Source organism: Nyctereutes procyonoides, unplaced genomic scaffold, assembly GCF_905146905.1.
Source record: "Nyctereutes procyonoides isolate TBG_1078 unplaced genomic scaffold, NYPRO_anot_genome, whole genome shotgun sequence".
Lineage (NCBI taxonomy): Eukaryota > Metazoa > Chordata > Mammalia > Carnivora > Canidae > Nyctereutes > Nyctereutes procyonoides.
The window spans coordinates 22700765-22722282 of NW_026575135.1; the positions used below are offsets into that span (position 1 = coordinate 22700765).

At 47.5% G+C, this 21518-nt stretch overlaps 1 protein-coding gene across 4 annotated transcripts; it reads left to right on the plus strand.

Annotated features, from left to right (window-relative positions):
• Positions 1-9544: 9544 nt before the first annotated feature.
• On the plus strand, positions 9545-21407 carry ATOSB (atos homolog B). 4 transcript variants are annotated; one of them, XM_055302801.1, is made up of 9 exons: positions 9545-9590; positions 17271-17414; positions 17674-18643; positions 18800-18858; positions 19053-19158; positions 19273-19431; positions 19655-19723; positions 19808-19983; positions 20124-21407. In XM_055302801.1, the coding sequence occupies exons 3-9, from the start codon at positions 17750-17752 to the stop codon at positions 20275-20277; spliced, it is 1617 nt and encodes a 538-aa protein (XP_055158776.1). In that variant the 5' UTR covers positions 9545-9590; positions 17271-17414; positions 17674-17749; the 3' UTR covers positions 20278-21407. The 4 variants fall into 4 exon arrangements, with proteins under 4 accessions (XP_055158776.1, XP_055158774.1, XP_055158777.1 ...); XM_055302799.1 differs by lacking the exon at positions 9545-9590 and adding an exon at positions 9964-10046; XM_055302802.1 differs by lacking the exon at positions 9545-9590 and adding an exon at positions 13604-13676.
• The last annotated feature ends 111 nt before the right edge of the window (positions 21408-21518 follow it).

Sequence of the window (21518 nt, forward strand, 5' to 3'; positions counted from 1 at the left end):
TAAAACATTACCAATGCTAAGCCATCAAATTGCTATGTAGTGGGGCAAATCAAGATATTCAGCTTCTATTTCTGACAAAACAAAAACAAAACAAAATAAAACCCAAAGAACTGATGATGGTTGTGTTTACGAGATTGAATGAAGTCAACTATTGACACTAGGACTTTATTGTTTAAAAAAAAGCTTGTATTTATTTATTCATGAGAGACAGAGAGAGGCAGAGACATAGGCAGAGGGAGAAGCAGGCTCCCAAACATATGACTGGGAGAGAGGGGCAAAGGGATAGAGTCTTCAAGCAGACTCCCCACTGAGCATGGAGCCTGATGTGGCTGGATCTCACCACTCATGAGATCATGACCTGTCATGATGAGTTGAGTCAACCAACTGAGTCAACTAGGCACCCCGTGAATAACCATACACTTTAAATATATTACATTTTCACAAGACTTGTAAATTTGTTGAACTAAGCCCTTTTTCTGCTCCACATATATTTTTGCCACCATCAGTTGTGAAATAATTTAGCAGATTTCAGGTTGTGCTGAATTAATGTTTTCTCAACTTCCTTAAAAACATTTTTACCTGTAATTGTTTCATGCAGATGATTCAGAGAGGCTAATTCTTCAGTCGCTTCAAATTCAGCATTAACTTGTCAAATAACAACTAAACACTATTGGCAACTATGGACTATCAAGAGCCAAAGAAAACCACTTGAAATCATTTGCTTTGGTTTTTTGTTTTGTTTTGTTTTTTTGAGTAATCTCTACACCCAGTGTGGGGCTTGAACTCACAACCCTAAGATCAAGAGTTGTGTGCTCTTCTGACTGAGCCAGCCAGATGCCCGTAAAAATAAAATTGTTAAGAAAAAAAGACATTCTCAAATTTTAAATTCTTAAATCTACCAAAAGTAGATTACAACGCATGATCACATAAAATGAACTTCACTTCAAAGCATCACAAACATTAGAATTCAAAAAGTCCAAAGATGGATATTACAAGTAATGTACAAAATAAATTTTCTTAAAAATAATTTTTAAAAGTTTTATAATTGATTTTCCCCCCAAAGTCCAAATAACTGTGGTCTATCTAGGTAACCATTAAAGCCTTTATATGACCCTTCCTTTGATAAGATTAAGTTTATGCAGGGGGGCCTGGGTGGTTCAGTTGGTTAAACGTCTGACTCATGATTTCAGCTTAGGTCATGATCTCGGTGTCTTGAAATCCAGCCCTGCATCAGGCTCCAGGCTGGGTGTGAAGGCTGCTGAAGATTCTCCCTCTCCCTCTGTCTCTCTTCCCTCTGTCCCCCACACCCAACACTTTCTCTAAAAAGAAAAAAAAAAAGTTCACGCAGAGCTGTATATCCAAGTGTGTGTACAAGAGACACTCACATGCATCACACACACAAGCACATACATCCAGAGGGGCAGAAACACAGTTGAGTTTTCATTGTTCTAGGCACTTCCTATCCACATTAAGTCTGCCACCTTCCCATTCCATTTAACAAATTCCTTCTTTGGAGGCAAGATATTTTCTTCAAAGAGGCCTAGTTGACAACATTCCCTGCTAGGAAGTATCAGGCCACCATGAAGGAAGACCCCTCACTTGCAAGTGCCTTCCCTACTCCCATCTTCTTTTTTTTTTTTTTTTTTCCCCATCTTCTTTGTATTCTTTGATATCATGGCTGTAAAGTACCCAGTCCTGGAGATGAAGTCAGGCTGGTGAAAGTTGTATTGCTTGATTTCACTGTACCACCTATCAGCCATCTCCTTTTCTGTCTGATCATAGGAAGCCCATGCCAAGTTCTCTCTCCAAACTGGCTGTGACTAGACTCTAGGCTGGGCTTGAGCATCCTTGGGTTGGCCAGGGCTTCTGAATAATGCTAAGCTTCCTGGTTGGTCTTCTTGCAGAGCTTCAGTGCAAGGGGACACCATGCTACTGTTGGCAATTGTGGGTCTTCAGGACCTCATTATTAAACTGTTGAAGCTGACTTGCTCGTGGCCCACTGGGTGCTTTCCCCAGCTCCCACTGCTGCTGTACTGTGCTTTCTTGCCTGGATCTGGGCTGCTGGAAATCAATTCCTATCTTTATGAACCTGGGCAGATGAGCAAATCCAGGTACCTAGAGGAAGTCAACCTTACTGGCAAAAAGAGAACAGTTGCTGATTCCAAGAGCCAAAACACACAAAGGGCCAGGAAAAGGAGTAGAGGATTAGGGGTTGGGGGGTTAGTGGAGGATGGGGTAGAGAGAAGGAACTTGGAATTAACATAGCCCTGCCCAGTGGTCAAGGCACTATAAAAAGCTCTATGGAGCAGACCAAGGCCTGCCTACACCCCAATACATATACACACGAGATCTAGGGGCCCTTGCTCCTTAATCTACTGTTACTCAGGTTCAATTTCCTCCTTAAATTAGTTAATATAGACATGAAATAGAGTCCCAAGTTTCTGTGTACAGCCCATTTTTTCCTTCACAAACTCTAACCTTGCCCATAGATATTTGCTATCTATATATATCAATAGATTCCAAATCTATATATTTAGCTCAGACTGTTCTCATTAGTTTCAGACCCATATGTCCAATAACCTGCTAGATTTCTCTACCTGAAGACTACTCCGGTACCTCAAACTCAACATATAAAATGTTAAAACCATTGAAATATATTAAAATATATGTTCAATTTGTTGACCCATAAATTCCTCAAGGCAAAATTAAATCTCCCTCAATGTTTTGTTTTAAAAGAGCAGTGTACTTAGAGCTGCCAAATTATTATTTTTCCTTTGGGCCTAAAGTGAAAAGATTTCCATAAAGTCCTACAACCTCTTTATTAAATAAAGGAAAGTTAATATTTATTTGTAACAGCAAAAAACTAGAAACAACCTAAATGTTTTTTCTATAAATTTAACACAATCATTTTTTTTTATTAAAGATTTTATTTATTTATGAGAAACACAGAGACATAGGCAGAGGGAGAAGCAGGCTCCCTGAGGGGAGCCCGATAAGGGACTTGATCCCAGGCCAAAGGGATCAGGACCCAGGCCAAAGGCAGACACTCAACCACTGAGTTACCCGGGGGTCCCTAGATTTAACACAGTCCTAATGAAAATCCTAGTAGATAGGGGTGTGTGTGTGTGTGTGAGTGTGTGTGTGAAAATTGATAAGATCTTAAAATTTATACAGAAGGGCACCTGGCTGGCTCAGTCTGGAAAGTATATAGCTTTTTCTTTTTTCTTTTCCTTTTTTCTTTTTTAAGATTTTATTTATTTATTGGCAGAGAGAGAGAACACAAACAGAGGGAGCAGCAGGCAGAGGGAGAGGGAGAAGCAGGCGCTCTGAGGAGGAAGGAGCCCAATGTGGGGCTCAATCTGAGGACCTTGGGATCACAACCTGAACTGAAGGCAGATGCTTAACTGACTGAGCCACCCAGGCATCCCATTATATAGCTCTTGATCTTAGAGTTTGCCTCCACATTGGGTATAGAGTTTGCTTAAAAATTTTTTTAGATGGAAATGGAATGGCCAAGAATAGTCAATATAATCTTACAATCTTAAAATTGGAGGCCATAGACTACTAGATATCAAAATTTATTACAAAATTATAGAAGTGACGAACACTTGTGACAAACACTTGACTTATGAAAAAGGAGACATAGAGAATCATCCACAACTTGGAAATGCTACAAAGAAGAGTCAGTAGGGCTAGATAAAGATGAACTATCTTTTTTTTTTAATTTTATTTTTATTTATTTATGATAGCCACAGAGAAAGAGAGAGAGAGAGGCAGAGACAGAAGTAGGCTCCATGCACCAGGAGCCCAACATGGGATTCGATCCCAGGTCTCCAGGATCGCGCCCTGGGCCAAAGGCAGACGCTAAACCGCTGCACCACCCAGGGATCCCGATAAAGATGAACTATCAAGGCAATATACTTGTCCTTAACTCATTCCCTATTTATTATTGATTAAAGGCTAAAACTGTGAAGTCACGTGATAACTTACAGATTTTTGTTTGGTAATGATGCAAAGGATTTCTGATGAGTGGAAAAGGTTATGGGGAACCTGGCTGGCTCAATCAGAAGAGCATGTTAACTCTTGACTGTGGGGTTGGTTGTGAGTTTGAGCCCTATGTTAGATGTAAATATTACTGAAATAAAGAAATTAATTATTTTTTTAAAAAGGTGGGGGTGCCTGGGTGGCTCAGTCAGTTAAGTGTCTAAGTCTTGATTTTGGTTCAGGTCATGATCTCAGAGCGCTGAAATTGAGCCCCATGCCAGGCTCTATGCTCAGTGAGGAATCTCTCTCCCCTTCTCTCTTCCTCTCTCCCCCTGCCCCCCCCCAACTCGTGCTCATGTGCACTCTCTTTCTAAAATAAATAAATAAATCTTAAAAGAAAAGGAAAGGTTATGGTGTTATTATCCTGTAGACATTAACCAGTTTTAACTAACTTTTATCTAACATACCTTTTTCAAATGCCTATAAATACCTGAGATGGTTAATTTTTTGTGTTAACTTGACTAGGCCACAAAGTGCCCAAATATTTGGTCAAACATTATTCTGGGTGGATGTTTCTGGATGAGATTAACATTTGAATAGACTGAGTAAACCAGATTGCTCTTCCTAGGTGGGTGGGCTTCATCCAATCAGCTGAAGCCTCACTACAACAAAAAGGCTGAGTCAGAGAAAATTTCTCCAGGTGCTCGGTTGGCTCAATTTGTAAGGTATGTGACTTGATCTCAGGGCTATGGGTTTGAGCTCTATGTTGGCTATAGAAATTACTTAAAAATCTCTAAAAAACAGAGAGAGAAAACATTTCTCTCTGACTAGCCAGTTGTTTCAATTGGGACATTGGTCCTTTATCTTGCCTTTAGAGTCAAACATCAGCTCTTCCTGGGTCTTCAACCTGCTGGCTTTCAGACTATAATCATACTGTCAGCTTTTTATCAGGCCTTTGGATTGGGACTGGAACTATACCATCACCTCTTCTAGGTCTCTAGTTTGCCAACCTTAAAGATCTTGGGACGTGTTAGCCTCCATAATCCTGTAAGCTAATTCCTTATAATAAAATCTCTCCATCTCTATGTATGTGTGTATGCATATATATGCACATATGTGTATGGTTATGTATATATATGTGCATATTTATGCATACATATAAACATATTGCCCCCCACCATAACTCTAATACAATACCTAATTTCCGTAGGAGCCTTGGTGTCCATCGAAAGATGAATGGATAAAGAAGATGTGGTTTATGTATACAATGGAATATTACTCAGCCATTAGAAATGACAAATACCCACCATTTCCTTCAATGTGGATGGAACTGGAGGGTATTATGCTGAGTGAAATAAGTCAATCGGAGAAGGACAAACATTATATGGTCTCATTCATTTGGGGAATATAAAAAATAGTGAAAGGGAATAAAGGGGAAAGGAGAAAAAAATGAGTAGGAAATATCAGAGAGGGAGACAGAACATGAGAGACTCCTTACTCTGGGAAACGAATAAGCGGTGGTGGAAAGGGAGGTGGGCGGGGCGTGGGAGTGACTGGGTGACTGGCACTGAGGGGGGCACTTGATGGGATGAGCACTGGGTGTTATGCTATATGTTGGCAAATTGAACTCCAATAAAAAAATTAAATTAAATTAAATTTTAAAAAAACTAATTTCCTTGAACACTCATCAAACATGCTTTATCATCTTCCTTATTCCTTCAGTAATGAGTTACATGAATTTGTCATGCATTCATTCCATATAATTTTTTTTAAAGATTTTATTTATTTATTCAAGAGAGACATAGGCAGAGGGAGAAGCAGGCTCTTTGCTGGAGATTCGATCCCAGACCCCGGGATCACGCCCTGAACCTCAGGCAGACACTCAGCCACTGATGAGCCACCCAGGCATCCCTCATTCCATATCCTTATTAGAATCTTGCTTTTAACTTTTTGAAAGTTGTACTTTGATGATGTTTTTTAACAAAAAGTGTTGGATCAGTTCCATAACCATACGGGGGAAAAAAAATGAATCTTGACTCCTACCTCACACCATACACAAAATCTATTATAGATGAGTTATAAAAGGTAAAATAATAAAGGTTCTAGACAATGACATAAGAGAATATATTCATTAACTTGGGATAGGCAAAGACTTCTTAAATAGGTATAAAATAAAGTCATTATCCACAAGCAATGAAATAAATTGGACTATATTAAAGTTAAGAACTTCTCAGACCACCTAGGTGACTTAGTTGGTTAAGCATCTGGCTTCCCCTCAGGTCATGATCTCAGGTCCTGGGATCAAGCCCCACATCAGGCTCCCTGCTCAGCAGGGTGTCTGTTTCTCCCTCTTCCTCTGACCTTTGCCCCTGCTCTTGCTCTTTCTCAAATAAATAAATAATTTTTAAAAATAAAGTTAAGAACTTCTGTTTATTGAAAAACACTACTTAGAAAATAAAGAAAGAAAAAATGGGAAAAGTTATTTGCATTAGATTTCTCTAACAAAATAATCATATACAGAATATACAAGGAGCTCTTACAAATAGAAAAAAGACAGACAACCAAATATAAAAATGGGCCAAGGGGATCCCTGGGTGGCTCAGCGGTTTAGTGCCTGCCTTCCACCCAGGGCGTGATCCTGGAGACCTGGGATTGAGTCCCTCGTGGGGCACCCTGCATGGAGCCTGTGTCTCCCTCGGCCTGTGTCTCTGCCTCTCTCTCTCTCTCTCTGTGTCTCTCATGAATAAATAAATAAAATCTTTAAAAAAAGAAAAAAGAAAAATGGGCCAAGGACTTGACCAGGCAAATTACGAATGGTAACCAGTAGGCATACGGAAAGGTGCCCAAATTTACTAGATATCAAGGAAATGCAAACTAAGGCCACAGTGAGATACTTCTGCATATACACTAGAATAGCTGAAATTAAGAAGACTGACAACATCAAGAGTTAGCAATAAAGTGGAGAAACTAGACTTCACATATATTGTATCACTGTGAACTGTTGTTACAATCTCTTTGGAAAAAATATTGGCAATATCTATTGAAGCTGAACATATACATGCCCTATTACTCAGTACTTCTAAGTATACATCCAATAAAAATACATGTACATCAGTCAATAAATTTATTTTTTTTAATGTAGAGGAAAAATAAATACCAATTTGGAATAGTGGTTACTGCTGGAGAGAGAAGATGAGGAGCAAAGGAGAGAATGGAATGAGATTAGGAAGGAGTATATAAAAGCTCAACTTATCTGAAATATTAATTTTCTTGAGAATTTAAAGCAAATGTGGTAAAATATTAATATTTGATAAAGCTGTGTGAAAAGAATGTGGGTGTTTGTTATAGTATTCTTTATAACTTTCTCTATGCCTAACATATTTCATAAAGAATTTTATTTATTTCCTTTAATTTAATTTAATATTTTTTATGTGAGCTTTATACCCAACATTGGGCTTGAACTCCTGACCCTGAGATCAAGAGTTAATATGCTCTACCAACTGAGCCCCTCATAAAGACATTTTTTTAAATCTTGTAGAATACTCAGAGAATGTTTAAGAGCCATTGATTTAAAATAAAAACTTGGGGGATCCCTGGGTGGCGCAGCGGTTTGGCGCCTGCCTTTGGCCCAGGGCGCGATCCTGGAGACCCGGGATCGAATCCCACGTCGGGCTCCCGGTGCGTGGAGCCTGCTTCTCCCTCTGCCTGTGTCTCTGCCTCTCTCCCTCTCTGTGTGTGTGACTATCATAAATAAATAAAAATTAAAAAAAATTAAAAAAAAATAAAATAAAAACTTGTAATATGAATATACAATGTAATACCAATATTGTGTATAAAAATATACTACATACACACACACATAGGTTGATATGATGTGATAAAACTGGCACTTTGAGCACCTGGGTGGCTCAGTTGGTTAAGCGCCTGCTATCACCTCAGGTCATGATCCTGGAACGCCAGGATCCAAGTTCCAGGATCCAGCCCTGTGACCCAACAGCTCCCTGCTCAGCAGGGAATCTGCTTCTCCTTCTCCCTCTGTCCTCCCAGCTCATGTTCTCTCTCACTTGCTCACTCTCTCTCAAATAAATAAATAAAATATTTTTAAAGGAACGAAAGAGATACAGAAAGAAAGAAAAGAAAGAAAGAAGCTGGCACTTAACTCATGAGTCTTCCTTCCCAAAACCCATAACCCCAGTCTAATCATGAGAAACACATCAGACAAATCCTACTGAAAGATATTCTGTAAAACATCCTATGGTAAAACCATCAATGCCATTGAAAACAAGGAAATCTGAAAAAATGTTACAGCCAAGACAAGTTTAAGGAGACATGACAACTAAATGCAATGTGCTATCCTGGATGGGATGCTGGAACAGAAAAAATGGCATAAGGAAAAACTAAGGAAATTTCAGCAAGGTATGGACTTTAGTTAATGATAATGTATCATTTAAAGTCAAGTAATTTAGCCAAATTCATACAGCTAGTAAATATCCAACACCCAAAGTTCAGAGGCCTATGCTTTTTCCACTACTCCAAACCCTTCCACCTTTACTCTCTGTAGGATTATCAAGCTATTTGTCTGACAACTTAAACAAGTTCCTTGAGGATAGAGAAAAACTTTTTTTTATTTTGCATATCACTGGTGTTCAGTAAACCAGCTTAAGTTAACTACTTACCGAAAAAAAAAAAAAAAGTCCCAGAAACCTAAAGAATCTGAGACTTTCAGAGAACTTTATCAGGTTTGATCCACAATCTGTATCGCCAGCTCCACGGAGAGGCCCGATAGACCCTGGACTCAAAGCCCTTCAGTTCTGCAAGGGTCCTGTGCTGCCATCTACAGGTAGCTGGTGAGCGCTGACTTTCCCTGCAGTATCTCGGGAAATAGTGCGGCGAGTGTAAATCGGTGAGAAGACTCAAGCGCTAATTAAATTACAGAACATTTGTAACTGTCAACATAGTTCACTTGACATTTGTACAAAGCAAAGGTCCTACTTCTCTCCGGCGATTGCAGGCTCTTCTACCTCTGTATTAACACGTACGCTCCTAAAATTCACAGAATTCCTTACTGACCCACCTTCCAAAGGTACAGATCTGGCTGTCATTGCCCATCTCCCAGAACTCAGATTCTCCTGCACAGCGTAGGATACAGACATTTGCTCGACCTCACAGACTTGAGACCCTAACAACCAGATTCTAGCATCTTCACAGACCCCTGAGACTCCTCGCACTACCTTGCAAACCCCACAGCCCTCCCCCATTAGGGCAAATGCATGCGCTAACCCAGACGTCTCCATAGAAAGGCTCGAGTTCCGCAGGCAGCTCACACTAGCCGGAAAGCCCGGGAGAGCCCCAGTCAGGCTCGGTGCCCTCAGGCTAGCGCTTTGATGCCAGCTCGGGCTCCCTCACCCCAAGCCCGATCCGGTCAGCCTAGGCCCGCACCCGGCGGACCAAGGCCCCGCCCTCTAGACCTGTCATCACAGAAGCCGCACGTGGCCGGGGTGGGACCTCAGGCGACCTGCAGCCATCACTTTGTCTCCTCCGCCATCCATTGGGGCCGCAGCCGCCAATCAGAGCCAGCGGATCCGGGCTGGAGCACAGGCGCCCGGGTGAGGCGAGCGGGAGAAGGGGCGGGGGTGGGTGAGTCTCTGAGCCCGACCCGGGCTCGCGGTGGAAGAGGGCCAGGTCCTGGGATCTGCCAGGCTGGAATCCGAGGGGCGGGTCCTAGCGAAAGGCGGAGAGACCAGAAGGGGGCGGGGATCAGGGAAGGGGCTAGGGACAAGCGGATGTTCCTGGGGGGACGCTGAGAAGACGAGAAGGGGCGGAGCCATGGGGGCGGGGCCTGTGTCACAGAGGAGGAGCCAGAGGCATTAAAGAAACTAGGAAGGGGGACGAACCCCGAGAAGGTGGGAGGTGGGACAAGGGAGGGGGTGGGCCTGGGCGTTGCGGGGGCGGCGCTCGGACAGAAGGGGTGAGGTTTGCAGGCCGAGGCTGCTGCTAGGGCCTCTCTGTAACTGCCCCAACCCACTACCTCCTCAGGTGCAGCGGGACTCACGGAACTACAGGTGTGGGGTGGGGTGCGCGTGGAAGAGGGACAAGGATGGGGGTGCGCTTGGGCAAACAAGAAGGTGGGGGCACGTTAGAGAAGGAGAGAATCTGAGGATTGCTGGGGGTGGGGAGGAAGACACAGAGTTGGAGGAGGTCTTGGGGGCTCAAGCGTGTGGGTAAGGTGCATTCTCCAGGGGCTCTTGTGGGGGAGACACAGGAGTGCTTTGCAGAGGTTGGAGGTACAGTGTGAGGGGGCGAGGTCGCTGTCTGACGTGGAGGGTTGGAGGCTGGCTATACTTGAGGGGGAGGGGATCTGAAGTTGCTTGGGGGGAAGCAGGCGCTGTATGATGGAGAAGAGTTGGTGGTCCAGAGTGTGGGAGAGACGGAGGGACACAAGGATTATGTACAGAAAGAAAGGATGGGGTTTTGGGCACTGTGTGAGGGAAAGGGTTTGTAGGCCCCAGTTGAGGGCGGAAGAACCCTAGTCCTTTGAGAAAGTCTTGGGGCTTTGTAGAGACTCCAGGGAGGGGCTTGTGTTCTGTGTTCTAGAAATGGCATGATGGAATTGGTGGAGTAAAGCCAGTCCGTAGTGCTCCTGGCTCTTTGGCACCTAATTTCACCTTCAGGCTTGAGGACTCTGAGGGAGGATCCAGGCCCCACTTGCTACTAGGTCTTCTGTGACTATCCCCTCAGTCGGCTTTGGATATGTCTGGCTGAGACTAGAGTTTCTTCCCCCAGCTGGTGTTCCTGTTAACCCCCACTCTAGTTCCTGTTCCTCCCAGAAGCCAGCCTTGGTCCCTGTCTTTCCCCTCCCCCACTTTGCCCTGCCCTATGTTCTGGGTGTGCTCATTTCCCACTTCCTTCCTCACCCTGGGGCCTGGCCTGGGACTTGCCCGTCTAGGAGCTGTGCCCTGCCCGGAACTTTGTGCTCAATGGCCACAGACCCTAGTTACCAGCAGTAAGGCCCAGACCTCACCCCACTACTACCAAGATCTTTCCTAACAGCCCCCACAAGTGACTGGCTGCTACTTTTTTGCCACTTGGCATAAACTTATTTTCCCTACCCTTTTCATTCTCTTGGATGGGGAACCCTAGGACTCTAAAAAATGGGCTTCTGTGGGAAGGGTGAAAATTACTGAGTCTTTGATGTATGTTTTGAGACATGGGCTACTATGGCAGGCTGAACTCCAGAAAGGATAGGAGGTTCCAGCCTCAGCTGGAAGAGGAAGAGAGAATGGCTCCCCACATTCCTGGCTTGGAAGCTGATGGTCAGAATCCGAGACTAGGGCCTAGTCCTCTAGGGAGTTCCTTGGGTTCCCTGAGGGGCCTTGATGTAGTGCCAAAGTTCTGTTTGCCCCTGGGCTGGCTAGGAGATGGTGGAAAAGGCCTGCCTTCCACACAGTGGCTGGATGAGTGTGACAGTGTTACTGAAAGGGGCCCCTAGCCAACCTCCTTCTAGCTGTGACTGGCTGGGGAGGGAGGGGGTGCTGAAGCCAGACAAAGCCGTGGGGTAGGGTGGGGTAAGGGAGGGCAGGCTGAAGCCTTTTGAGGAGGAGCTGATTGCTATGGCAACACAGCTTCCCAGACTGTCTCTCAGAGAGGCGGGCTTAGGGCAAACACTCCAGCTTCCTCAGGATTGAGGCATTTGTGTGAGTGGGTGGGGCGTGAAGAGAAAGGGCATCAGTTTGCTGTGCTGAGGCTGAGTATATTGCCTCTCTGCTTCAATACAAGCAGGAGGGCATTCAGACATTTGGGTCCATCCTCTGAAAATGGATTTGAGTGAACAATAGCCATTAGAATCATGGCAATATAAGGCCAGAGTTGCAGAGGCCCTCAGTGGCCATCATCTATACAAACACCTCATCTTACAGAGTTGAAAATTTACAGCCAAAGGAACTCTGACTTTCTCTAAGTCTCACAGTGAAAGAGCAGGAATTAGGACCCAGGTCTTCCGAATGCTGTTCACTCAGCCCAGGGCTCATCATTTCTTTCAGCCAGTGTTTATTGAGCACCTATTATGTGCCAGGCATAGAATACCACCATGAACAAAACAACACTGCTGCTCTCATAGAGCTTCCATTTTAATAGGAGGAGAAAGAAGTGTGTATGTGTATGATGACAGAGAGAGAGACAGAGGCAGAGAGAGGCCAAGTGGTGATAACTGCTATGAAAAAAAAATAAAACTGGGTTAAGAGTTTGGGGCAGCTAAGTAAGGCTCTTGACTGTACTATGCTGCTTTCCTAGGGTACATGGTGGCCTAGAATGTCTTTGATCCTTCCCACTGAACTATTGCCCCTCTGACCTTTGCAAGTAACTGAGGCCTGGGCCTATATTAATGGCAGTAAAACAGAACTTACTGCCTGTTCTGTGGTGTCACCAAAGGACTATTAATTTCCAGTAGTACTCTGTGTCTATTTGTCTTCCCAGTAAGCTTTTACTAAGGGAAGTAGGTTCTTATTTTGGTACTCTGCAATTTTGTTCAGGATTTTGAAAATTTCCTGAATCCTATTCTTTAGCCTCAGGGAATCAATGAAGAAGTCAATCCAGGGCAACTGGGTTCTTTTTCAGGGTTTTTCTCCTGGTCTAAGGTGAGGAGAAGGGAGCCTAGGGGAAGGGTTACTTACTTATCTTCCTAAGTCTAGGGTACAAGGAGGAAGTAGGGGGAAGGGAACCTTTTCTTTACTGTCCACTGATAACATAAGGGCCCTTGGGGCCTACAGCAAAGGCAAGGTAGAAACAAGGACCTTGGGCCTTCTTCTGTAGGCTCTGAACTATGGAAAAATGGAACTCCCCCTCTTCTGGAGGCACAACCAGGGAGCCTAACCCTGGCTAATGCCAGTTCTCCAGGCATCATTTTGAGTTGTCCCTCTTTGTTTTTTTTCTGTTGTGGTGGTGGTGGTTGTTGTTGCTGTTTCAAAATTTTATTTTTAAGTAATCCCTACACCCAACCTGGGGTTTGAACTCACAACCCCAAGATCAAGAGTTGCACCCTCCACTGACTAAGCCAGCCTGGTGTCCTCAGTCTTCTCTCTTTTGACTCTGGTGTTTGCTTGCTTCTGGGGATGACTGACAGAAAAAGCTTCCTAAGTTTAGAAGCTGATTAGGGATACCTATTTTTCTTAGCTTGCCCCTAAAGCAGCCCCTCTAAAAAAGTGTCTTTTAATGCCTCATCCTTGCAGAAGTTTCCATCCTGGTCGTTTTAAAGAATAGGAGGACAATAATTAGGATCACTGATTCTGCTGCCACTTAATTTGGCTGGTTTTGGCCTGAGCCTGGAGCACAGTGACTCAGGGGGAGGGTGGAGAGTTTCGAGGGAGCTGTGAGTCATGAAAGTGAGCTCCCTCGCAAGTGTTGGGCACATCTCCCCCACTAATGGTAGAAGCCTTTGTATCCCACTTCCCCTGGATCCTTGGTCTCATATGAAGAGAGAGTACTGGTAGAAGGGATGAAGCAGCCTGATCTCAGAATGGTAGTTCTGACACAAAAGATGTTTAGGTCCCTGAACTAAAATATCTCCCTATCTCAGGAGTCCTTTGGGGCCCCTCTATTGAAGACAAAAGAACATCAATATAGAGGAAGAAAAGGAAGAATACGTTTCTCAATGGAAGGAGATAAGATCCCACTTCTGGACTATTTCACCTGCTGTGGTATGAAGGAAGCTTTCTAGATAGACTTCAACAGTCCTCTGGTCTCTGAAACTCTGGTCTGCAAGGAAAGGAGAGAGAAATGGGAGTGGGGATATTTGGGGTTTGGTGTGGGAAGAGCAGGCTGACTTTGGAGATTGTCGGAATTGTGTCTATGAAAGCCCTAGGGCGTCCTATTAAACACCGTCGGAAGAGGAAGGGCGGAGATGAGAAGCGGGAGGCCTACGCCTTTGAAAGGGTTAAAAGGCAGGGCTGGCAGCGCCTTGGGATTCCGGCAGATGAGGGGTTAAGAAGATGGGCGGGGTCGTCCCCGGGTAGGCCTGCCCCCTTGTGGACCAATGGGCCTGCGTGTCTTGGAAGGGGCGTGCCTCACACTTGAGGTCGTGGAGAGGCTGGACTCCTAGGGGCCAATCAGCATGACCGCTGCCCACGGAGGGTGTGGTCTTAGGGGGGCGTGGCGGCCGCGGGCGCCGCGGCGGGGGTGTAGGGGCATTGGGCGGGGCGGGCGGCCCCATCAGCTGGTAGGAAATGGCCTGTGAGTCAGAGGGGCAGCGGAGTCGGCAGCGCGGAGCCGGGGCGGCCACGGGGAGGGACAGTCGCGCGGAGGGGTGCGGCAGTGGCTGGGGGGCTGCGGGCTCCAGAGCCCGCTAGTGTTGCACACGAAGCTGAACAGAGAACAGCCTAGCAAAGCAGGGCTCTGTCTGAGCCACCCTTTGTCTGGGTTGGGGGCCCGTGGTGGGGAGGACCCGAGATTCGAGGGAGGGACCGGGACGGGACGGAAGGGCCTGGAGCAGCGGCCGCCGCGGCGGAGCCAATTTAAGAGCGGGGTGAGTGTGCTAGGGGGAAAGAGCAAATCTCCGAAGCTCCAGGAGGGAATGGGGCCTGTCCCAGGCTCTGGGGAGGTGAGGGGTGAGAATGGACCTGGGAAACTAAGTAGGGGGTGGGGGAATCCTCCAGAACCAGGAGTCCAGGGGAAGGGGTGAGTCTGCCTGGCTCAGTTTGGAGAAGGTGCTGACATCTGTTCTCTCTCCATTGATGATAGAGGGTTTTAGGCCAGCGGTCAAGGGGTTGGTGAGAGTGCAGTTTGACCTTCCTACCCACAGTGGTGGTCCAATGGAGTAGCCCCCCTAGCTTGTGTGGACATGTTTAGGGACAAACTGCGGAGCAGCTGGCAGTTCTCTCTGAACAGGATGAGGGTGGAAAGCACATGGAGAGGAATTCTCCTTCCTGTCACCCTCCTTGATCAGTGTAGAAATGGTATCTTTAATACTGAAAGGAAGGGGAGAGTGAACCTGGAAGCTTGTACTTATACCAACACCCACCTACCCCACCTCCCAGGCCTAGCAGGTGTCTGAGGTACAGAACCCATGGTATTCTGGGACTTGTTGTTTTTGCTGGCCTTGCTCCCTGGGCATTTTGGGAACTGTAGTCCTTGCCAGCCACAGCCTGGCACAGCTGTTTGACGCCAGCTGCTGCCCATCCCCTGCACAGGGAATGAGGTTTGGCTTACCCTGCCCCCCCTTCTCCACAGTTCTGCCCCATGAGTCAGCTTGAAGCCATGGTCTAGAGCCAGACAGACTGGGTAGCAGGGAAGTGAGTCTTAGAGCTTCCAATTGACAAGGCAGGAACTGAGAGGGCCGCGGGGTAATGAACAGATGCCAGGCATGCTAGGGTCAAGAGGCATCATATCATCACCTGGCTTCCCCAGGGCAAGGGCTCAAGAGGGCAACTTGGATGACCAGGGGGTGGAGTGCTAAGGAAAAGGCCCTTTCTGAATCTGTATGGCTTGGGTAGAGGAAAGGAGGGGTAGAGATGAATACAGATTGTATCTCTGACAATGTTGTCATTGGAGTTCTGCCCTTTCCAGACACCCCATCCACCTGAGGGAACCAGAATTTTCTTAGGGGTCTCACTTCTAATGAGAACTTGGTGAAATAGGGTAGTGTGGGGTGCAATGATGGGAACTTGGTATAGGAGAGCCTCCCAGGTGCTATTCTAACCCTTTCTCCCTGCCCCCTACTTCCACCTCTGTTGTTGCCAATTCTCTGTATACAAGTAATCTCTCTGCTTCTCTCATTCTGGGAGTTTTTCTCTGCATTGCCAGGACTGATGCTGAGCTCTCTGGGACTTCCATTCTACCTTTTTGAGCCCTGCTATGTGCTTAATCCCTATACCTGGAGTTTGGTGGAGGAATGGACCACAGACCTATCCTTAAGAACCCCATGGTCTGTGTAGGAGATTTCTTTTCCCATTTTTTTTTAAGATTTACTTATTTATTTCAGAGATAGAGAAAGCACAAGCAGGAAGGGCAGAGGGAGAGAGAATCTTAAGCAGATTCTGAGCTGAGCACAGAGCCCAACACAGGGCTCCATCTCGTGATGCTGAGATCACGACCTGAGCCAAAACCAAGAGTCAGACGCTTAACTGACTGGGCTACCCAGGCACTCCTGTCTAGGAGATTTTTTTCCTATAAGAGCAAGCAAAATTGTCACTGGGTTACAGTAGATAGTGATACTGCCTTAGGTAGAATCTCAGAGGAGAGAGAGAGAGATTTATGGTTTAGGGTGGCCAGAGTAGGGTTCCTGGAGGGAATGGCATTTGGCTTAGCCAAGGAGGAAGGACAGGGCTTAGGTAGGCATGCAGGGGACATTCTTTGAAGGGGAAAAAGACATTGTAGATGGCAGGCAGTACAGCCTCCTGCCCAAAGGAGAAGCTTGATCTTGGAGGCTGTATTTCCTCCCTTAAAGGAAAATGGCCTTCAATTTGACATTCCCCTCACCCAGTATGGGTTCCTGGAGGTGAACTAGTCAGTAAAGACCATCTTGTACTCTGGCAGAAAAACAGTTTGGGGGTTTTGTGTGTTGAACATGTTGTGGCAAAACAGAGAGGTAGTCCTAGTCACTTCCAGCTGTCTGACTGCCTCTGGCTTATCTCTAGTTTGCAGTGCCTAGGGGGAGGGTAGGTCCTGGAAAGTGCCTTCTGGCAGTTCCTCCTCCACTCCCCCTCCACTTGTTTTTGATTAGATTTGTTGCCTCCCGTTAAAGGGATAGACTGCTGGGGGCAATTAGGAGTTTAAGTCCAAAGGGCTACTTTTGAACTGACCTGAGGTTTGTACCTCTGAGGAGTGCTCAAGGGGTGTGAGTTTCTGCAAAACCTCTGTCCTTAGGGCTTTGGGGTAGCACTATCCCTTGGGAGATAGACAAATGGGAAGGGGTTATACAACTCCATGGCCTTGACTAGGAGGGCTGAATTCTTGTCCTGACCAACTCTCAGGCAGCATGATCTCTTGGATCCTGGGGTAATGCACCCCCTGCCCCTCGCACTGAGAGCAAAGTTCCTCAGCTGGTGGCTCTGATAAATGGACATCCTGGCACAACTTACTTCTCACATCCTTATTCCACTGAACCGAGACCCACCTCTCTCTGACTCCTTAGGTAGCCCAGCTCTGCCCTCTTGGGCTCTGGATCCCAAGACTGCACCTTCTGTTTCTGAAGAGCTTTTCACATAGGGGAAGAGTATCCTAGGAGGAAACTCTAGTAGCCCACAATTACCACTGGGTCCAGGGATCCTGGCTTATGTCTGTTCTTCTTTCCTCAGGGTCCAGCTGAGCCCAGGAGCTGCACGGAATGGTGGCAGTCACCTTGCCAGTGCAGCAGGAATGGACCAGACTGCAAGCTAGGAGAGCAAGGCATCAGTCAGGAAGAGGGAACACACAGCTAGGCTTAAGGCCTCTTCATCGGGGTGAGTGCTAGGGAAAGGGAGGGGAAGCAGGTCCAGTAAGAAACCTGAGCTAAACATGTAACTCTATTAGAAGTTCTGGGACTGGTCTATATTATTAATGGGTTGATATTCCATTAATCTTTCTGGGGATTTGGACACCTTCACCCCCAGGAACCCCATAAGGTCACCTCTTCAGGTGGGGGGAGGATCTGAAACTCAGGTGGAAGGGAGAAGTCTCATTGCTTCCTCTAACTGCCTTTTCTTCTCTTCTCTCCCACAGATGTCCCCAGGCCCCCCAGCCCAGGCCCAGCATAAAGGCTGTGTGGGGGGGCCCCCCTGACCCAAGGGGGGGCTTCATGCGCCACGTGCAGGCGGAGCCGTCTCCATCCTCAGAACCAGAGGCTGGCCCTTCGCAGCCTGCAGTCAGGCAGGGGGCCTTCCAGGGTGGTCTGCTCATGGGCTACAGCCCAGCAGGGGGGGCGACATCCCCCGGGGTCTACCAGGTATCCATCTTTTCCCCTCCAGCTGGTGCCTCTGAGCCTCATAGGGCCCTGAAACGACCAGCCCCACCCACTGAGGTTCCCAGGGAGCTGAAGAGAGGCCCTGGGCTGGGGGCCAGAGAGGGACTACCCCCTGAAGAACCATCTACTGTGAGGCTACTAGGCCCAGAGGGACTGGGGCTGGGACTGGGTGTGACCAGCCAGCATTTCTGCCATCATGGCCTCTGTGTTGTGGAACAGGGAGGTAGCTCCACCTCACCTTGGACTTCAGGGGCCCAGAGTACTCCTTGTCCCCCATCAAATGCTTCCTGCAATAGTTTGCACACCAGAGACTGGGCTTCCCCAGATCCAGGGGGACAGGGGTCCTTGGGGGAGTCCCCAGGGCCAGCCCCTCTGGGCCAGCTGCACACATTTGACACTGATTTGCACAGTCTTGCACAAATAGGGGGTAAGAGCCCAGTGGCTGGGGTGGGCAATGGGGGCAGCCCTTGGCCTAGGGAGTCCCCTGGCACTGCCAATGGGCATAGTCCCGAGCACACACCCCCTGGCCCTGGACCTCCAGGCCCCTGCCCCACCAAGCGAAGGCTGCTTCCTGCTGGAGAAGCCCTGGATGTCAGCTCTGAGGATGAGGGGCCAGCCCCTCGGAGGCGCCGGGGAACCCTGGGCCACCCTCCTGCTGCCAACAGTTCTGATGCCAAAGCCACACCCTTCTGGAGCCATCTGCTGCCTGGGCCCAAGGAGCCTGTGCTGGTAAGCCAGGAGAGGAGATGGTCTATTCTTAAGTAGACATGTGTGTGGGAAAAGGTGAAGGCCTGGGGGGATGTTCCTATGAGAGCTTGTAATGAACTGCTTGCAAACATACCTGGCCTCCACCCAATCTCTTTTTGTAATCTTTTCTCTCCATAGGACCCAACAGACTGCAGTCCCATGGGGCGGAGGCTGAAAGGTGCCCGTCGCCTGAAGCTGTGAGTGATTAGCTTTTCCCTCAGCTCTGTCCCTGCAAATGGGGCAAAAGTCTGTAATCCTTTTTCCAATTCCAGGGTCGGGGACCTCAGGGCAGGAGCCCTAGATAGTGGCAAAGGGTGAGCCCAAGGACATGAGTAAGCATACCAGAATTCTGTAAGCCAATGTACTCACTGTGTGTCCCCTTCTCTACCAGGAGCTCCCTTCGAAGCCTCCGGAAGGGGCCAGGCCTGCTGAGCCCCCCCAGTGCCTCCCCTGTTCCTACCCCTGCTGTCAGCCGTACCCTGCTGGGCAACTTTGAGGTAGTTTCCCTTGGATTCTGTGATTGGGGGAAGTGAGATGATGGAATGTTGATTGGATGAGTAAGGAAAATGGCTGGCATCTGTCTCCTAATACTCTCCCCGTCTCCACCCCAGGAATCATTGCTGCGAGGACGCTTTGCACCATCTGGCCACATTGAGGGCTTCACAGCAGAGATTGGAGCTAGTGGATCCTACTGCCCCCAGCATGTCACGCTGCCTGTCACTGTCACCTTCTTTGATGTTTCTGAGCAAAATGCCCCGGCCCCCTTCCTGGTATGACCTGACCTCAACCCTAAGTTAGCTTGTGAGGAGGATGAGGGGTTGGTGCCAGGAGGGATTCTTTAGGTGTTCTCATGTAGGAGAGGGTTCAGGGCCAGGTGGGGAGAACTCTAGTGTGGGGCAAGGGCCAGGCCCAGAGTGAAAGATGATGGAGATGGAGGAGTATTCAAAGGTTCCCTAGACCCCACCTTAGCTGATGGCTTTATGGCCTTCCTAGGGTGTCGTGGACCTGAACCCCCTGGGGAGGAAGGGTTACAGCGTGCCCAAGGTGGGCACCATCCAAGTGGTAAGTTTTCCCTGAGAGGGAGTGGGAGTAGAGAGAGGAAAACAGTCATTAGGCCCTACCAACTTTGTTCTGTCCTGCCCCCAGACCTTATTTAACCCCAACCAGACTGTGGTGAAGATGTTCCTCGTGACTTTTGACTTCTCGGACATGCCTGCTGCCCATATGACCTTCCTGCGCCATCGCCTCTTTTTGGTGCCTGTGGGTGAGGAGGGAAATGCTAGCCCCACCTGCCGTCTCCTCTGCTACTTGCTGCACCTCAGGTGAAGACAGGGCCCAGGGGTAGCTGGGAAGGCCCAGGGAAAGGATTTTCCCCTCCCCATGTTATCTCTTCCCTGAGTAGTATCTCTCCTGACTTCTCTACTGTCTGGATTCTCTCTTTGATCACCCTGTCTTCCCTCAGGTTCCGGAGCTCCCGTTCAGGCCGCTTAAGCCTACATGGAGACATCCGCCTGCTTTTTTCCCGCCGGAGCCTGGAACTGGACACAGGGCTCCCCTATGAACTGCAGGCAGTGACTGAGTCCCCTCACAATCCACGTTATTCACCTTTGCCCTGATTGTCAGTGCCCTGAACCCATGTGGGCCAAGTACCAGCCCATCTTGCTCCATTCTGAACAGAGCAAATACGTGGAAAGGTGGCGAAAGACCCTTCAGGCTTGAATTAAAGCCCTTACCATGCTCATGCCCAAATTGATTATTTGGGTATTTAAAGCTTCTGATCCTTACCACACTCTGCTCTACTCTGGGTACTCCATGTGCCTCCCCACTCCCTTGGATTTCCCAGGCCAGCTTAGGTAGTGGGGAGACACCAGAGCTACCCTGAGGTTGTCCCAAGTTCCCAGGCAAGTCATGCCAGCGTTGCCTCCCTGTCCTGAGCAGGGGCCACTTATTATTTTATTTATTTTTAATTTATAATTTATTCAAATTGGATTGCCTTGGTAACCTCCCAAACCTGATAATTGGCATCGCCCCTCCTCCATTCCCACTCTCAGATACTGCTCCAAGCTCAGGAGTTGAAGAAGCTGATGTGGGGGTTGGGGAAGAACTGTTTTTCCTCAGCTGAGGGCAGAGAGGTTATCCCAGAAGGACTGAGTCACTAGCCAAAGACTCAGCTTCCCTTGTCCTACCCTGTACCTTTCACTTCCCCTACCCTCTGATCCCTCTCTGATAGTCAACTCTCTGTGTGTGTGTGTGTGTGTGTGTATACACGTGCACACGTGTGCGCATATACAAGCTTGCATTTGTGTAGTATGTGTCAGAAAGAGCTTGCATGCATGCACACATACAGAGGTTAACTACCTGTCATCCAAGTCTCCAGATTCCACTTGTCCCTCCCCTCCTGCCTGTGTCTTCTTGCTTTGGGGTCCTGACTGAGGAAGGTGTTCAGGGGGCAGAGTCAGGGCCAAGGACTGGGGTGCCTCCTCTCACCTGGCCAGACTCTGACCCACCTACCTCAGCTGGGGTGAGGGGCACCCCTCATACTCAGTCATGTGATTCCCAACTACCCTATTCCCCACACCAGACTCTAACCCAGCCTTAGCCCTGATTCCTGGGGCTGGGCTGAGGGAAACAAGCAATTGCTTGAAACTTGAACAAAAAGGAAAAAAAAAAAAGAAAAAATTGTACCTGGTACTTTTTTTCAAGAAAAAAAAAAAAAACAGAAAGAAAGAATAAATTCTTGTTTGGAAACTTGAGCAAAACCTACTTTTTCTGTTGGGGAGAGTATGGGAATGGGGATGGAGGGCCTATGTGGAGCTCAGACTGGCTATTCTCCCAAAGAGGCCTGAGGCCCAAGGCT

Coding starts and splice junctions, on each gene's coding strand:
- ATOSB (XM_055302801.1), top strand. CDS start 17,750: ATGCGCCACGTGCAGGCGGAGCCGTCTCCATCCTCAGAACCAGAGGCT. Junction 19,159..19,272: donor CCCTGCTGGGCAACTTTGAG/GTAGTTTCCCTT, acceptor TCTCCACCCCAG/GAATCATTGCTGCGAGGACG. Junction 19,984..20,123: donor TGCTACTTGCTGCACCTCAG/GTGAAGACAGGG, acceptor GTCTTCCCTCAG/GTTCCGGAGCTCCCGTTCAG.